Genomic DNA, 18103 nt, shown 5'->3' on the forward strand with positions numbered 1-18103 from the left:
TCATCTCGTAATAGATCTTACATAAAGTACTTAAGTAGTATCCCGTAGTTTCGGTGTGAGTTGTGACACACGTGGACAGTATGTGACGAGTTCCCCATACATATTTTAAGTGCTGATGAAAGCAGTGTGACGAAATCCAACATTCCCCTGAGAGTCAATGGGACGGAAACGCTGTTGCCATTTAAGGCTCATTGCCATGAGATTGTTTAAGAACTAATTCATCACTAATTTATTAATGAATGAAACATTTGATTCATTCGATTAATGAAACATTTGATTCATTCAATTAATGAAACATTTATGTTATGGGCTTTATGCAATCATAACTATTAATGAATGAAAATGTTTTCATGAATCAAATAAAACACAACTAATTAATGAAACGTTTAATTAATATCATTAATACTATTAAGGATTGAAAATGTTTTCACTAATGAAATCAAACATTTAACTAATTAATGAACCATTTAAATAATGATGGATAGTCCACCCTCCGTTAGGGGGCAGTGTTTCATTAAGCACATTGTCTCTCGGTATAGGAACTTTATGCTGGTCTTCCTCATCTTTGTTATTATAAGTTATGTTGACATTGAGTCGTATTATTCTTCACAATTCTTAACAATTTTACTGAATTATTGAATGGTACATTTATTTATTGAATTTTGGCACTTTCAGTCCTCCATACTGGGCTGCAGTAATTTACAGTATGCAATGTAAGGAGTTAGATCATTTCCTACAGATGCCACAAGATGGCAGCAAACAATGTAATTGCTGACATTCTATTTAGTGTGCAGTAATTCCAAAAGCTTGTATCAAGGAATACATAATTCACACACCAAAAAAAAAAAACAGTTGAAGGATGCTCTTTGTTGAAATAACCTTTATTTAATTCCATGTGATAGGCCTACACTTGTGTGCCATGAACTCTCCTTTTTACACAGCAGATAGTAATAGTATTCACACACAACGTTGCTAAACACGAGTAGACAGCATAGTTCAAGTGGACAGACACGATTCCCAAGAGCACAAAGCTGCGTATTAACTGGTGGCAAGTCATAGAAGAGCTCAGAATTCTTTTTTTTTTTTTTTCCTTTCTTTCTTCAAATGTAGACACGTACTTTTAAAACCAGCGCCAGCCATAAAGGACCAATGTGTTAACTTACGCTATGGCTAAACAATTGTATTGTGGTTGACTGTGCGAGTGTGTGTAGTAGGAGCCTTTACGGCCTTGACTGTAAACAGTGTTACCATGACAACCTACAGCAAAACGTTCTTTCTAGCTGCGCGACGATGCCTTTGAGTGAGTGAGAGTGAGTGAGCGAGGGTCCCCGGCAGACACGCGAATAAATAAACGAGCTTTCCGACATGCGCCTCAGCATTTGCACTTTTGGTTACACCTAGGCATGGGCCGATCATTGTAACGGCAAAATAGCGCCGTTTTGAAGGTCGCGGTTCTTTTAACAAATCCCCTGCGCGATCAGCCGATTTGCAGCCTGCAGCGGGAGAATCCTCTCGACGTGACTCATAGTCTTTGGCTGCCGCAGCCAATCACGTCCACGTCCTGGTTTGTCTAACTACCGCGGCTAACATGTTTATGCTACTTTTACGTAGCATTTTAGGTAGGATGCTAGCAATCAATCGAGTTAAAATGTGGCTCAAGAAAGATAACATTCATCGACATAAAACGTCAGAATCCATATTGTACTATTAACGAAATACACATAGTTGTTGAATGATAGATTTGAAATAAACTATCACTTGACGGTAGTTCATTTCAAAGTATTTATATTATTATTGTAGTAAATGTTTGTTATTGTAACAAATGCCCCATTATATATTTTCTTTAAAAATACGTTTATAGAATCTAGACAAATGGCTGCCAAAACCAAAAAAAAGATTGCAAAATGAAATATTTTAGAGCCGTATGTTAAATACTGCGGTATTTTTTGCTCAAGGTTATCATACCGTTAAGATTCTGATATCGTCCCATGCCTAGTTACGCCAACAATTTTCATGTGTGTGTCCGAGTTACTGAATAAATAATCACATAAAAACAACGGTCCTACACGAGCAAGAATAGCGATACGGCGAAGAATAATGGGAGACTAACGCGGCCTTTTTACAGCGAGGGAGTGTTAGTAAGCGTTTTTTTTCATGCTCGACCGGCTCAAGAAAATGACAAGGGCTTCCCTTTTTCGTGATTTTTTTTTTTTTTTTTTTTACAGTATTTGTGGCTTGATTGAGTGCACAAGGTCAGTGAACAAAACAAGCAAGGCATCTGTGTCGTCGTCCGTAAAAATCCTGCATGGCGAGCATGCGTACGGGGGGGGGGTGGATTGATGGATGGCATGACGGGAGGCTTGCAAAGTGTCAGCGAGTAACTTTAGTGGGACGAAAGCATTTGGGTTCAGGTGATACAAAGGGGCTTCATGGTGGTTTGAGACTGCTTTTATAACTGGGGCTTGGACAAGAACAAATATCAAAACTTTGCTAATGCATTTAGCAGACTTTGAGACCATTTATTTTTTAACATTTATTCCATGTACTGGTATGCTCTTTGACATCTTTAGCAACTGTAGTATTTTATAATAGTTATAATTTTATGTTTTAACCTGAAAAGTCATAATTAGCCAATCTTGGTGAGGAATACAGAGTGTTTAGTTCACGGACCTGAAACGATATCTGGAATTGTGTGACTTATATTTGAGGAATTACGGTAATAAATCCAATGGGTCGCTCTTGGCACCTTTTTCACTGTTGTGTTAAATGTGATAACAACGTGACAATTTGCAAGTTCCTGTCTCGTCTTCTATTTCCTTAAAATGCAAGATAGAAGTTAAAAATATAAGCAGGCATTGTTGCGCTTCTCTAAAGCAGAGTGTAACTCATTTAATGCCAAGAATGTATTTTCACATATTTTTGAAGGGTCCGGACATTCAACGCCTGCATTGAATGAGTTAGGCAACTGGGATTGAATGTGTGGACTCTTACAATAAAAAAAAAAAGTGAAAATACATCCCTGGCATTGAATGAGTTAAAATAAAAACAAAACCATGTTGAGAACTGACCAAAGAGGAAAAAAAAAAAGTCACAGCACAAAGGCTGGGAGCTTGCACGGTAACCGGAAAAAAAAAAAAAAAGCGGTTAGCTAAGTCAGTCTATATACTGGAATGCCATGCAAGTAAGTCTTGGTGGGCTCACGCGTGGACTCTCCGTCGGGATTCGCTAACGCGCTAACTCTCCAGTGTTTGTTCCCCGAGTGGTCACCGAGAGACAAGCTGTTGGGGGAGGGGGGCGGGAGTGAAAGGCGGGCGGGGGGAGGCGGGACAGGCGGGGGCGTCGTGTACTAGCACGAGCAGCTGCTCTCGGTCACCGCCATCTCCGGCTGCTTCTCCAGTTTGATGTCGATCACTGAGGGCGCTTGGAGTTAAGCAGTCACTTCGTCATTTTCGTCCTCCATATAGATCACAAAAAGGTGTACCCTGACGAAAAATTTGGCGGTATAATATGAAAGATTGATTTCAATTCCTTACTTAGAATTACAAGTATGTAATATATGTATTGTATGTGTAGAAACACTGCCCTCCAGTGGTCACGGTTATCACAACAGTGCTCAATTGGCTACATATTAAATAAGCACTCATCAAGGGCGTCAGCTGCGCTCCATAAACGACATTATTCATTATTATTTCCATTATTATTTTAAAAAACGAGAATTCTCGTCCACGGCAGTGAAAGAGTTACAGGGAGAATTATGTCAATAAAGTCAGAATTTTGAGAAAAGAGAAAGAGCTCAAGGATACTGTCTTCTTTGCTTTTCTCCGCCGTGCTGTCCATTCCAGGTAGCGCAGCCGCAACGCGGCGAAACAGCTGCAAAACAAACGGCACAACAATAAGTCCGGCATTTGACGCGTTCACATGGAGACATAGTCTTTTGGAAAAATACACACACAAGAATACTGGTAACAAAGCCAAAATATTCAAGTTTTAAACAAAAGTTTGGCAGAAAATGCGCAGCGGCATGAGCCAAACCCAGACTGAAGTCGGTGGTGCAATAATACACAAATTGTAACGTCGTAAGAGTCAGTTCAAATTAATGAGCAAAAAAGTAGACATGTGATGCCTTAGATGGATGAATGTTAGGATGCTTTTTTTTTTAGTTCAATAGATGGTCATTTTTTTTATATAAAAAAAGATCATACATACCAAAACTGACACTTTGCTTAAATGAAACAATCAAGAGACTCGTGTTGTATTTCGCGATAGTTTTTATGATAGCATCAGCAAGACAGCAATGCACAATGGAGATTCAATTTTTGCAATGATTTTTTTGGACCCCAGTCTGCTGGCGAACCCCCGCAGGACCTGGGACTCCAGTTTAAGGATCTTACGACGACAATAAAGCAGCGCATTTGCGCAGATGACAGGCAGAGTTAGTGAAAAAAGGCGTAAAAGTGAGGAGAGTGGAAAGCTGAAGGACAGAGCGTCACGTCTACCTGTTTGACATTGTAGCCAGTCTTTGCGCTGGTTTCAATGAACATGACATTGAGTTCCTTAGCTCTCTGCTCGCCCTCCTCCGTGGTGATCTGTCTGCTCGGGCGGCGGCCGCACGGATACAGAGGAACGTTGCGCAGACGAGAGAGAGAAACAGAACAGGCCCAAAAGGAGAGAAAAGAAGGCTTGCTGAGTCTTTGTCGTGAAGGGCAAGGGAGGTTAGTTTGGTTAGCGCGCACGGGGGATGGGCCGAGAACAGGATTTTTGCTTGACGGCGGACATTCGAGGAAGCGAGCGCCTTGCAGTTCGGTAATACGGTATCACCGGTGCTCGCAGAGTTGACTCGACAGGCCACCTCTGATAATGATTCATGTCAAGTGCATTTTTTTTCCCATATATTCGTATTGTGACTTGCTCAAAACTATTAAAAGGACAAGATATTCGAGATTTTCTCAAAAAATAAAATATAGTGTTTGAAGAAAAAAAAAAGAGCTGTCATTTTAATACCATGTTATTTTTGCTCATTGTTCGCACACGGTCATAAAGTGATATCGGCCCATGCCTACCGTGCGCAAAGCTAGAGCAAGGAAGACACTAGAAATGACTCATCGTATCGATTTAGTTGCGACCGGGAGAATGACCCCCCCCGCCCCGCCCCGCCCCGCCCGCAACCACGTGAGGACAAGGCTGGGCCAGCCGCCACCAACCTGTTTGACGTTATAGCCAGCCTTGGCACTGGTCTCTATGTACATCACATTGAGCTCTCGGGCTTTCCTCTCTGCCGCCTCGACAGAAACTTGCCTGCCGCGGTCCAGGGGAAGGTGGAGGTGTTGGGGTTTGGGGGGGGTATAGGAAGGGTGGTGGGTGGGGGAAGACAAGGTGGCGAATCCAAAAAAACATGCAAACACACGCAGAAATGAAATCAAATCAAAATGATGGAACGAAACTGAGGAAACAACACAAATCTGAAGCAAAAAAAAAAAAAAGTCAGTGAACCCCTTGTTATTGTTGGTAATATGTTACAGACTAGCGATAAATTAGCATTTTGACGAATATTGTATCAGACTTTAAGAAATATGACGACACTGGCTCAATAAAGGATCAATTGCACTCATTCAATGCCAAAGACGTATTTTTACGTCTTCAACTCATTTTTATGAAACCATACATTCAATTCACTTTAATGAACTTATTTAATTTTTTTTTCAAGCGTTTAGCTAAAGGAGAGACTAAAATGTTTGTTACTGAATAAATCAAGTACTTGATTACTTTAAATAAAAATATCTAAAGTAAACAATGATCTTTTTTAGTTTTAGGTCCAAAACTAATGATTATTCAAGGTACTGAAGTATAGAAAAGAAATCTGTTACCTAACATAATTGATTAGTGTAGTATGTAATCATTTACTTTCGGTAATAAGTACTAAAGCGTGTGATGAGTGAAGTGCGATAAAGCGGAGGCTCACTGTAAAATGTACTCCATCATATTCAAAGTGGAAAATTATAAAGACAAACAAAGATGAATGAGGTGCACTTTTGGGGGGGGGGGGGGGGGGGGGGGGGATTTCAGGCTAGGGCAAATGATTTTCAAAAATAACATCCAGTGGAACCTCAAGGTGCGATGTTCCAAGGTTTGAGTTTCTTTGTCTTTGTGAAGGAGTTGTTCCAAAAAAATTGAGCAAAAGAAGTTGTGTCAGCGCCACAAGGACATACCTTTTATCTGCCAGGTCTGTTTTGTTCCCAACCAACATAATAATGACATCACTTCCTCTCTCCGTTCGCACGTCGTCGATCCACTTTGAGGTTTGTTGGAAAGAGTTGAGATCTGAAAATAGGAGACGATGATACGCATCAGGGCCCACGTACAAACTACGCAGACTTGACATTTTCAAGCGCCTTGAAAAAGATGTGCACAAGCAAGTGTTAGTTTCACACCTGTCCCGTTGGCTTCTAGTTAGTAAGCAAAAGTTGGAAAATGGAAACGGAGAGGTTGGTTGGACAATTTTCGAGGATGTCCAAGCAACAATACATTCATGCGCCCGGCGGACGTAACATTAGGTACACCGCGACAATCCATGCGGGGGCTGATTGTTTACCAATGCGGTGAAAAAAAAAGAACAAAGTGATGCACCAGCGGTGTCTGATTTAGTAAACGTTGAAACTACATTTACAGTGGTCTCCTGAAGTGTGTGTGTGTGTATGAGAGAGAGAGAGAGGGATAGACAGACGGATAGACAGACGGATAGATAGATAGATAGATAGATAGATAGATAGATAGATAGATAGATAGATAGATAGATAGATAGATAGATAGATAATAAATGTAATGTGCATTATATATAAAATTTATTCTTATCCGTTTGACTTCATAGAAAGACTGAAAAAAAAGGTATACGTCTTGAAAATGAGTCAGTATAAAACAATTTTCCTTATGAGTTGCCTCCTGCTCCAATTCGTTTGCTCTTAATTTGAAAACTACAGTGTTCCTGTCATAGTATGCAAAGCATGAATTGGGTTTTACTGATATCTGCAGGAATCCCGGTATCAACCCGTTTGAGTACACACACACCAGAACAGCAGTCAAAATCCACATTGATTTTTTTTTCATGGTCGTGTGTGAGTAGGGTACCCCGCTTTTGGCTGCGGCGGTGTATCTAATGCAAGTCATTGGTCTTAAAGAAACGTTAGTGAACAGCCCTGACTCACTGGTGATGTCATACACAACCACAGCAATAGTGGAGTCGCGGATGTAGCTTGGAATTAGGCTACGAAAGCGCTCCTGTCCCGCAGTGTCCCAAAGCTGGAGTCGCACCTACGGGGAGGGACAATGGAGACAGAGGGGGAGAAGAAGCAGAATAAGAACAGGGAGCTAGGAATAGAAGACTAACTGCAAGCCAAGCTGTTTTTTTTAATGAAGGAATGGGGAGGGGAAACAAAAACATTGAAATGATGAAGTGGTGAGCAGCTTATTGCAAGAAAAGAAAAAAAGAGGCCCAAGTGAATCATTCTTTAGTCACATCCCATTCAGAAGATCTCTGCCCACAAGGAGATGTCATAAGAAACGTGGCGTGATTCATTCCATCGGCCTCTCATAAAGAGCATCAAAAGTAAACAGCCCCCTGGGAGACGCTCTCACTGTGCCGTCCAGTGGGGTTTCCACAGCTCGGCGCCAAACGCTTTTGCGCGTGCTGCCGTACAAGCAAAAGACGAGGGGGCCGGGCCGAGCGTGATACCTACTGGCTATGTCATAAACCACGACTGCGGCGGCCGAGTCTCGGATGTAACTCGGGATGAGGCTGCGGAAACGCTCCTGTCCCGCCGTGTCCCAGAGCTGCAGCCGAATCTTTGTCACGCATATGCGCACGCGGGGAGGAACAGGTGGGAATGCGAGACCCAGACAGAGGAAGGAAGGAAGAACAAAACAAAACAAAACAAAAAAAAAACACAAAAAGGGAACTGAAAATATGAACATGTCTGGCAAAAATGAATGATGACATTGCAGAGTGGGATCAAGATAACAAAGTGAAAGGGTGATCATGTCCAAACGGTGGATGCTATACATAAGCTGAAGCATGCTTTGGAAGCATTCTAGTAAGGTTCAATCATTTTTTGAGTGAAAATGACAAAAATGAAGGATAATATGGCTTACCGTGCGATCTTCGAGGTACATGGTTTTTGACAAAAAGTCTATGCCAATTGTTGCCTGCAAAACAATCGCTGCATCAAAATCACGTCACATGACAGGAGGCGACACACCATGGTCGTGGTGTCCCGTTATCACTTTTCACTTCTGATACGATACCGATAATGCAGCCTAAAGTAGTGTCCGATATCAATATTGATCACATTATCAGTATGAATGATACATTGTTTTTTTTTTGTATGAAACGTCAGAAGAAACAAGACCAAAAAAAAAGTCATATTCCACAAATGCAAATGTTTAGAATAATAGTGGCGTATAGAGCATATTTTCCTTTAACCCTGACAATCTGTCAAGCAATGTGTGCTTACAATTGATTTGGAAAAGATTTTTTTTTCCTTCCAACCTATCCATTATTTGTGATTGGAACCTATGTAGAAAATTCACTTCTCTTGTATTTACCTGGTAGGTGTTGTCAAAGCTGTCATACATAAACCTGGTGATGAGCGAGGTCTTTCCCACTGCAAGAAAGAAGCAAGAGTTGAGAGTTTGAGCTACTGTACCCTTGTCATTCTACCAATTTGCCAAATTACTTAAATCAGGGGTCCCCAACCTTTTTATCACCATGGACTCGTCAACGCTTGAGATTTTTATTGTGGACCAGAATGACAAATATTAAAGTGCTCATGGTGTAAATGAGAAGGAGAAAGTTGTATGAGTAACATAAACTGCACATATGGAATATATGTTCAATTGGCATATTTGACATATGAGGACGACTAGTGTGTGACATAGTTGTGACTAGTTGGTCTAAGCATTGTAACTAGTGCAGCATAGTAGCTTAGTGGCATGGTTAATTTATTCAATAGCTAGGACATATTTATATGTCTTTTCAGAGTCCAAATATTCATCCTGAGCTGCCTTTTTCTTTTCTCTTCATTTTTCTTCAAGTTTTGAGGTGAAAGGGCTTTGAAATTGTCAGCTAAAAAGTCAGCTAAAAGTGACAGTAGTATTTGAAAAACGGTGGTAAGCCACAGTCTTAATTCTGCAATAAATTGCCTTACTAGGAAACAATTATTTTGACACTGACGAGTGACGTGTTCGTTTTTTTAACTGTCGTGAAGTGTCGAGCTCATACGCTGAGCTGGCAATGGGTGGAGCCACGAAAATGAACCAGAAAAAAACTTTGTCGCCAAAATATTTCAAATCCCGTTTAGTGTATCATGCCTGGCGCATAAACACGACATTTAAGCACGTAAGAATCGTGTTTTAATTCGCGACTATATTAGCCAGCGTCGAGGAAGGCCGGCCGGTTCGTCGTCCTAACCTCGACTGGCCGACGTGGCTAAGGAAGGTCCAGCTAGCAAACGTTCCACACATTTCCTTGCCTCTTTACAATTTTATCTCACCTTATTTCGTTTTAGTATCACAGTGACGATTGCTTAGCTCGAGTGCTAAAAGCGAATTCCATCTTAAAAAAAAAAAAAACAGTACCATCTTAGCTTAGCAGAAAGTCAACTGCTAGCAGCTAGCTAACTGTTGGCTAACTGGCTTTCACGTTCATTGACGTCAAGGTGGAAATTCATCACACATACCAAAAACGCTTCACTCATTCAAGTAAGTCAACATTTTAATTCGTTACACTGCCAAGTGGTTTTATATAAATTCACTCCCATTTGGCGTAAAGGTGAAAGGCGAGTCGCTAGCTTTGAATGTCCGATGACATCATCACTAAAAGATGTGAACGATAATCGGAAAATGTCCTCATCGCTACCTTCTTTGAATTGACAAACATGGAAATGCTGCAGTGTCTGGTGACTGTTGATTTTCTCCCATTGGCGACGTCAGGCCGTAAGCTAACTCGAAGAGCTAAGCGAGCCGGCTGCTAACACGAATCAGCCCCAGTTCACATCCCAGTTAGCGATCGCCAACTCCGGGCAAGAGCGTCCCAAAACTCACCGCTTTGCTCGCCCAGGAAGACGAGCTTAAACTTCCGGAGAGGATTGCCGAACTCCCCGCCGCCGGTTGTGGTCGACATTTTGGCCCGAACAAAATGCGAAGTAGCTAAATAGCCGCCGGCTTTTGGTTGTGATGTGATGTCTAGACTGGAGAGAGGAGAGCAGTACAGCAATGGATCGTCATCCCCTCACTACCAGCTTGCTTGCTTTCGTGTGTGTGTGTTTTTTTTTTTGTTAACTCCTTAAATAAGTGAAACAGCGCAACCACGAGGCTTTGGAGAGGAATAAGCTGCTTTACCACCAGTAACGTCTGGCAAAATGCAAGAATTTGAGAAATACATGAACCCCACTCCAGACTGTTTATTGTTTTTAATGACAAGTGATCAAAGTTGGGCTTTTAGGGTGAAAAACTTCAATCAGGAAAATACTCGTGCATTCATATAGGTCTCAAAATGCTTGTTATTGTTTTTGACTACACAAAGAAATGAAGCTAAGTTGGTAACATCAAGATAAGTTATTGCCCACTTGATTTAACAGTGATTAACCTATTTTACAGATGATGCAAGATGGAGACAGCCCATCTCGAGGCAGCGATAAATGTATCATTGAGTCGATGGTAAAGAGATCTATATTTGCCTTCATTCCCCCAAAAAGTTGCAACTGGATCTTTTTATGTTATTAGATGGTCAGTATGTGTTTATATTTGAAAGGATGGGCAAAAACCAATACCAAGTTTCAATATCAGTCAATAATTTGTCTGAATACTTTTTTTTTTCAATTTCACACTTGATTGGGGAGCAGGCACCCAAGTATTTGTGTACAAACAACGAAAAAGCTCATTTTCCAGCATATTTGTCCTTTATGAACATTAGCGGTGTAGATAATGGAAAAAAGAGAGCGAAGTAGATAATGGGGAAACGTTTTTTATTTCCTACCAATGTCTCTAAAGAAAGATGTGCGTTCATTCCCACATTAACCTTCATCCAGCATATTTGTCTCTACATGGGCGTTCTAAAGGCCATCACTGGCAGTCACAACAATATGAAAGAAAAGCTCACAATCTATACTAGGAGACATTTCCTGAGTCAAAGCAACAATGAGTGTGGTCATTTCTGTCCAAAACTAACACATGTCACACTGAAATTATTCTGTATACGTGTGCGCAGGAAGTGAGGGCACAGTGATGGTTTTTCTTCACTGTTGTTGAGTTCCATTGGTGTTCTGCTGTCTGTGTCCGAGCAATGTCCTATTCGTCCATTGGCTCAATGGCGATGTCGGTTCTGAGATCACAACATGGAGATATGAGGGCTTCTGGGAGTCCACATCAAGGTACTGTAAATTGTTAATTATTCTTTACGTGACATTTGTTTACAGTGCCTGTTTTGGTGCATTATATGTTTGTCTACGAATGGAAGTCTCCCAAGTATTAAAGCACAAAAGATGGAGCAACACATGTAGATGCAAGAAAACTTGGATGTGCTTTATGCTTTGCAAAAAGTGACTAGTTTTGCTGCAGCATTAAAAAAAAAAAAAATCACTCGTGAAACTTTTTGGTATAAGTCTGTTCTGCCACCCTGTGATAACCAAAGCACACATGCCCGAAGGGGGACAATTTTAGAATGGAACGGCAAAATTGCATTTCCATTTTATTTTAAAGGGAAAGATGATTTGAGATACAAATGATTTCAGCAACAAGGATGGTCATGGAATGAGTTTAACTTCTAAATCAACAAACAATCTGTATTGGCAATTCTAAGTCTGCTCTTTAATTTTTTTATTTATTTATGTATTTTTTGATGTATTTTTGTGTATAGATGTATTTCTTTGTTATGTAATCGACAGTGGTAAATTAATTTTGTGGCTTGTCTGACCAATTAAAAGATTAACTTGATGAACAGATATTTCGCTACCTAGCTAGATTAGCTAACAGTGTTTTGTTTTTGTTAGGTTGACTATCAACAGTTGTTAAAATAGTTATACTTTTGTCTGGCCAATAAAAAGAAATAAAAATCGGAAACCGTAGCACAACGCACTACACCTATGATGACCTCACCTGAACTAAAGAGGTCTTTAGTCCAATTGGCTGTGGTCCATAAAATACACAAACACACAAAAGAAAAGGCATGAAACAACACATCGCAAGCAGCATAATACCACATGGACGTGTTACTTTTAACTTGGGTTTACTTACACTTCTGTCATACGCAGCATGGGAAGCAAAAAAAAATAAAAAACAATGAAATGTGTTGTAGATGTATTTCAATGAAGAAACTGTGTTAATGATGCATAGCTCACCTGCTGGCTTTGGAGACATCAGCGTCAAAGGAAGCTCCACTGTGACGTCACTGGAAAACAAGTCATGTACATTCAGAAAAAAAAAAAAGCAATACTGCGGTTCATTCAGAAACGAAGCCGAGCTACAGTTACCTCGATGTCAGGCCGCCCAGCAAGCTTGTGAGGAAACAAACAATTGAGTAAAGCTTTAGTTTTCATAGTGGGGCTCAGCCATGATCAATTTCTGACACGGGTTTAAATCTTACCCTCCTCCGGACACCATTAAGTTGACTTTGACTTTGTAGGACACGAGAATTCCTTGCATCTCCTTGTTATCATGACTCCTGCGAGAAGACAGAAATAGTTGACCTTTCACAGCTTGGGGATTTGCTCTTAAGACCCGATAAGTGGATGACACAACGAGGCGTTGTATCACCGCCACCCAATAAGAGGATGAAAAGACTGGCCTGAGCTCAGCGTAAGCCCTCGGCCTAAAGCTCTGTGATGTGAGTGGCTTACAAGGTAGTGGACGCCAGGTTTGTGTCCTCGTCTTTTAGCCGCCCGTCCACCGACAGCCCTCGCTTCTCTTTGTTGTTGGCCAACAGCGGTATCACTTGGAAGGACTTCTCAAATGTGGAGTTGGCGTTGATCGTCTCCCTGCGCGTGAAAAAATGGAGTCCGCCGTATGACAATAGAACATTGTTTTGGTTTTAATGTGAACAAGCCATTACCCAAACTCTTCTGTGCACACAGCCTTCGTGTAAGTGTCAGAAGAATACAGCACCACGTTTGTCAGCTGCTCGACTGAAAGAAAAAAAAAGTAGCTTTGTTAGCGTCGTACCTTGACTTTGTTTTACTTCAAGAATAAAATGTAGATTTTTTAATGTAAAGGGGGGCATTTGACAATTTTTTTAGCCAAACTGTAATCGTTAGTCGGTCAGTCAATACGTTCGATTTATTTTATCCATGCTTCAGTCATCACTTGGTCAAGAACAACTATAGATATTTAGAAACTTTTTGCTGGCTTGTCATTCCTTCGCAAAACGGGGGTTTGTCAATTCATCAGGTCCACCTCTGCCGGTGAGTGGCGAATGCAACGACGAATGAAAACCTACTTTCCGTCAATGCTTGGTTGGCCTTTTATTTTTTTTTTAGGTTTTTGTCGGCAAATCGGACATCTGTCAGTGGCGAACAGATGAAGTGTCCGTTGGTCCCGCACCTGTGATCATGTTCGGTTTCTCTCAGTTTTTAAACATTAGCTTCATTGAGGTGCGTTTCATTATTTTTGACAATGGTCTAGTCAGGTTTTGGTTGAAAAGTCTTGTAGTCTTTGGGCACGAAGATATTAATAAAACTATTGGAGCAGCAAATGTGGGTACCGGTATGCACGGTGAGCAGAAAGAGAGAGAGAAGATTGCGTGGAGTCTGGCTAGCGCACGTTAAGGATGAACAAATTCCTCGTCCTCACCCATGACTTGGATTTTCTTCACAACTTTAGTGGTTTCATTGTTGATTTTGACGTTGACAGTGATAGGATCACCGTGGTAATAGACCTGTAGACAGGGACACCATCAGCTGTTCACATTTCGCTCAGGTTCAGATGTTGAAATGATTTGCAGCCACCTCTTTGTCAAGGGAGGCTTCCATGTGAACGGGTTTGTCCGACATCATGAACTGCTTGGTGATCTCGGCCTTTGGTCCGGGGTTGTTTTTGGTTGGCGCGTACTGGATTTTCCGAATCATCAGGCGACAAGTGTCCCTAAGGCAGAAATGCGGTAACTTTTAACTTAACACTCTCTTAATGAGGACACACCAAGCATACATACTTCTTCTCAATGTTTTCCGTGCTGTCTGCTTCGTTGGCAATGTACGCTTTGACCTCAAAGTCCACCCCGCAAGCCTGCAGAGGAAGGAGATCGGCGTAGAGTTTAAAGCCGTTAGTAAAGATGAAAAAGAAGACGTTTACCGCAGTACCTTGCCGGAATCGTTTGGTCCGGGTTGTAAGGCAACCGAGCAAGGGAGGTTTGTTGGCATCTGAAAGCAAGAGGGACAAGACATGTCAAGATGTTGAAGTGTCCAAGATGACGACGATCATAGGTCTCAAACTCCAGTCCTCGAGAGCCGCACTCCCGCATATGTTCCGCTCTCCTCTCAAGCGCACCCGATTCAAATGATTACCTCATCAGCAAGCTCTGCGGGATCTTGAAAATGATCCCGATCATTTGGATCAGGTGAGTTTGAGAGAGCAGAATCAAAAAGATGCAGGATCGCCACCCTCGAGGACTGGCCTTTGAGACCTATGGTGAAGATCCTCCCTCACCTGGAAGGCGAAGGGACATCCTTGCTCCCCGACTTTTTTCAGGAGGGATTCCTGCATCGGGGATTTGGTTGCATTGCCGTCTACGGGCGGATACACCTGGACGCGATTGATCCAGATGTCTTTCCTACAGGACAGCCCGATCACGTCCAAATCGTCACTTCCGTAGCGGAAGGCACAAGCAAGGTATACGAATACTACAAAAGACAGACACATTTTGGAACGCTGGTTCTGGCAAACTTGGCGAGTAAGTCCCACGATCATCGAGTACCTTTTCTGCCATCGAGTCCTGAAGGATCCACTTTTACAACTCCGTCTGCGATCGAGAAAAGAGCCGATATCATTTGAGCCCATGGCGGCAAAATTACACAGCACGTGCGAGAAAGGCTGACACCCACCAACCACTTCCACTGAATCCACATTGTCCACAAAGTCTCTTTTCCCCAAGTACAAAGCAATCTGAGGGAAACGGAAAAAGAAAAGTTCATCATCCATCAGGTCGCAAGACTTTTTGGGTTATTTTAAGGAGCTAGAATAGCGCAAGGGCACTCCCCCTATCTCCGAGTGTGCTCGAGAACAACTATCTGACACGGGCTACGTACATGTCCATTGCCGCTGGTCTTCTTGAAAACTCTGTTGTGGAGGGAAACAGAAATTTAGATAAACCCACTTTTACGAGGTCCAAAGTGATCCTTAGAATTTTTTAGCCTGATATAATACGGAGTTGTTCTATTTTATTGAAAGATGAATTAGCATTATTCCTCAACATCATGCTGAAGCGTATGACATAACTTTACAAAACAATCCTTGTGCTCGTGTGAAGCCCGGCGCAAACATTTAATCCTCTGTGGTCCTCTCATCTGTTGTGTGCCGTTTAATCGAGTTAAATCTTTTCCCGGTGTATCGTAAACATGCCCGGTTAGATCAATCAAATTGCCGCAATCCTAAGTAATCTGGTTTGATCAGAACGCCAGAGCAGCCAGTCCACGCGGAGAAGGTGTTTAATCTGTGAACAAATCCGATTGCTTTCGCGAAAGGATTTCTGATTCGATTCCGCTGACATCTACAAGTCAACGTATTGATTTGGTGATCTGACTACCGATCTGGGTTTAAACCTATTTATTTATAGGACATTTGTCATGTTTTCATCTGGCTTTTTTGCAGACTGGAAACTTTGACAGCGGTTTGTGACGTGTTTATTTCTAACGCTCACATAATTGACCATGTATGTATGTTTCGTTAAATCTGTGCGTTTCAAGCTTATCCGATGATCTAGTCTCTGAAATATTCTTACCAACACAAATATTTTGGGGGGGGTAAAAATAAATAAATAAATACTTGCGGTGAAACAGATTGCCGTTCCATGCGTGTGATTTATTAAACTTTGTAACTACATTTCTAGTCTTATCTTACTCCTATTTTTACTCAGTAACTCCAGAAGATAAATAGCATAACATCATCTGTCTTATTTTTTTCTCATCTGCCATAAATTTGCATCACTAATTACCAAGCACAGCCGGATTAAACATAATAAAATAAAGATAAACAACGTTTTGGATAGGAGTCACTGTAACACAATTTACCAGTACGCCCAGTACTGCTCCAGTCACGGCATTTCAAAACATAAAACATGTTTGCTAATACCTGCGCAAACCCCGTTAAATTTCCAAATATGCTCATTTGGGACTGCCGCATTAAACTGAGGGAGTACCAAGTAAAACTGTCTCAAACACAACTTTTTAACGTATTATGTTGATAATTATTACGATCAAAACACTTACTTTGACATGTTGAAGGTGAGAACAAATGGTCTGCACACGTAAGGAAAAAATATACACACGTCAAATATCAGTCTCTCCTACATAATAACACATTTCATTCAAATTGTCTGATAAAGAGAAGCGCCTCACTCACCGCTGTCAGTCAGTCTTCTCCGGAGTGTGTCTGTTGACAGTTTGCAGTGTGTGAGTGTCGGTCACTCCCTCCCTCTCGCCTTTATAGTTTGACCTCCGACCTCCACATCCCTCCCGTCGGCTTAAACCGTGTTTCAAGAGAGATTTGTTTTTGACTCAATCTGATTAATTGATTACAACACTGCGGGTTTGGTGTTCGCACGGTAAAAAAAGAATTTACGAGTTATGTGACTTCCAATGAAAAAGCTCGGTGCCTTCCTCTTGGTCAACTGCCATGTCCTCATTGCTGGTTACCTGGTTATGGCTTGGATTTTCTGCAGCTTACCATGAACTCATACCATTAGTACATCTCTGCAGAGGAAAAATTAGGATTAAATAAAAGAACATTTGCATTTCATGTATACTTGGAATTCTATGAACCTCATTTATTGATGGGCTCGAAAGCGCTACAATCTAATCTTCGGAGGCTGTCTTGTGATAAGGCCGGAGACTTCTTTTAAGAGCGGTATTAGTTGGATTTGGTTGTTATGGCAGCCAAAACAACAGATGGCTCTCTGAGCAAGCCTGGGGCCGCCTGTGCACATATTCAAAGAAATAAAGAACTCAGATTTATTGCTGTTAAAGTAACATATAGATAGTGTCCTGAGAGAAAAAGCTGCTGATCTGGTTGTTACATTGAAATTTATGTTGGAATTTCTACATCAGGGAATTTCTACCAGCAGCGGGTGGAATTTTTAAACGGCATTGTTGACAGCTGGTCTTACCTACCATTGCATTTTCGTTGTCAGATTCTAAAGAATCTTTTATGAGTCGATAGTGTTGCATTGAAGGGCCTTTCATCAGTACCTAACACAATCTTAGTATATTGCAGTCCAAATCAGTCAGTAATAAAAGTTAGGATGTACAGTTCCGCTTTGGGATCATATGAGATTGTAATGTTATGATTATATTGTTAATAATGGCGTGTGTAGTAATGCCATCGTCATGGTGAGTTCCAGTCGGTATTGACCCGGCCCTCAGGTCAGGACCCACATTGGGCTCTTGTGATCCGCCTGTGCATCAACTGTTGTACTTGGCGCAAGGCCGCTGGGGTAAATCTGTGGGTTGATCGCTGCCGGATTTTCGCACTTCTTCAGCCAAGTGTAATGGATTGATTAATGAGTGAGGTGGATTCTGTGGAAGATTTTGACACCACGACGGTCAAAGATAATGAAAATGTTGGCCCCCCTTCAGGTTCTTAGCGAATGAGATAAACACCATGAGCGAGTTCCATTTGAACCGTCGAACATATCGACTTTCTGATATATGCCTTCCGAATCTTCAAGGCAAGGACACGTTAAAAGCAATGCAGAGTGAATTTCAGCAACCTGTAGCAGGAAACCCTTCATTTTGGCTCCTAAATGTGAAGCTCCGGAAAGGGTTAGGGTTAGGGTTAGGGTTAGGGTTAGCGCACACATATTGTTAGGCAAAGTAATGCTGGCCTTCCTCGTTGAGAGGCAATCTGAATC

General features: G+C 41.5%; 2 protein-coding genes across 7 annotated transcripts; both read right to left on the reverse strand.

Moving 5' to 3' along the window:
* Positions 1–862: 862 nt before the first annotated feature.
* On the reverse strand, positions 863–10305 carry rab41 (RAB41, member RAS oncogene family). Of its 6 annotated transcripts, XR_015867689.1 has the most exons (9): positions 10093–10305; positions 8596–8654; positions 8143–8196; positions 7200–7305; positions 6207–6318; positions 5202–5295; positions 4497–4590; positions 3804–3870; positions 3333–3411 (listed from the first exon to the last, which is right to left on the reverse strand). XR_015867689.1 is itself a non-coding variant. In XM_088432285.1 (8 exons), the coding sequence occupies exons 1-8, from the start codon at positions 10169–10171 to the stop codon at positions 3347–3349; spliced, it is 636 nt and encodes a 211-aa protein (XP_088288411.1). In that variant the 5' UTR covers positions 10172–10305; the 3' UTR covers positions 863–3346. The 6 variants fall into 6 exon arrangements, 5 of the variants coding, with proteins under 5 accessions (XP_088288411.1, XP_088288412.1, XP_088288414.1 ...); XM_088432285.1 differs by lacking the exon at positions 5202–5295 and having other exon boundaries at positions 863–3411; XM_088432286.1 differs by lacking the exon at positions 4497–4590 and having other exon boundaries at positions 863–3411.
* A 693-nt stretch (positions 10306–10998) lies between these two features.
* arr3b (arrestin 3b, retinal (X-arrestin)) lies at positions 10999–16703 on the reverse strand. Its single transcript, XM_088432284.1, has 16 exons — positions 16597–16703; positions 16464–16493; positions 15285–15315; positions 15081–15141; positions 14954–14998; positions 14686–14879; positions 14340–14399; positions 14192–14265; positions 13989–14124; positions 13834–13918; positions 13097–13169; positions 12885–13022; positions 12632–12709; positions 12519–12542; positions 12145–12436; positions 10999–11371 (listed from the first exon to the last, which is right to left on the reverse strand). Exons 2-16 carry the CDS (start codon positions 16469–16471, stop codon positions 11354–11356), a joined length of 1317 nt encoding a protein of 438 aa, XP_088288410.1. The 5' UTR covers positions 16472–16493; positions 16597–16703; the 3' UTR covers positions 10999–11353.
* Between the last annotated feature and the right edge of the window lie 1400 nt (positions 16704–18103).

Source organism: Hippichthys cyanospilos, chromosome 13, assembly GCF_059441005.1.
Source record: "Hippichthys cyanospilos isolate Australia breed blue-spotted pipefish chromosome 13, RoL_Hcya_1.0, whole genome shotgun sequence".
Lineage (NCBI taxonomy): Eukaryota > Metazoa > Chordata > Actinopteri > Syngnathiformes > Syngnathidae > Hippichthys > Hippichthys cyanospilos.

Coding starts and splice junctions, on each gene's coding strand:
- arr3b (XM_088432284.1), bottom strand. Junction 14,999..15,080: donor GGATTCAGTGGAAGTGGTTG/GTGGGTGTCAGC, acceptor TCTCGATCGCAG/ACGGAGTTGTAAAAGTGGAT. Junction 12,543..12,631: donor TTAATGGTGTCCGGAGGAGG/GTAAGATTTAAA, acceptor TTTCCTCACAAG/CTTGCTGGGCGGCCTGACAT.
- rab41 (XM_088432285.1), bottom strand. CDS start 10,171: ATGTCGACCACAACCGGCGGCGGGGAGTTCGGCAATCCTCTCCGGAAG. Junction 8,655..10,092: donor CTTCCTGGGCGAGCAAAGCG/GTGAGTTTTGGG, acceptor TCTTTCTTGCAG/TGGGAAAGACCTCGCTCATC. Junction 3,871..4,496: donor CTGGCTACAATGTCAAACAG/GTAGACGTGACG, acceptor TTTGTTTTGCAG/CTGTTTCGCCGCGTTGCGGC.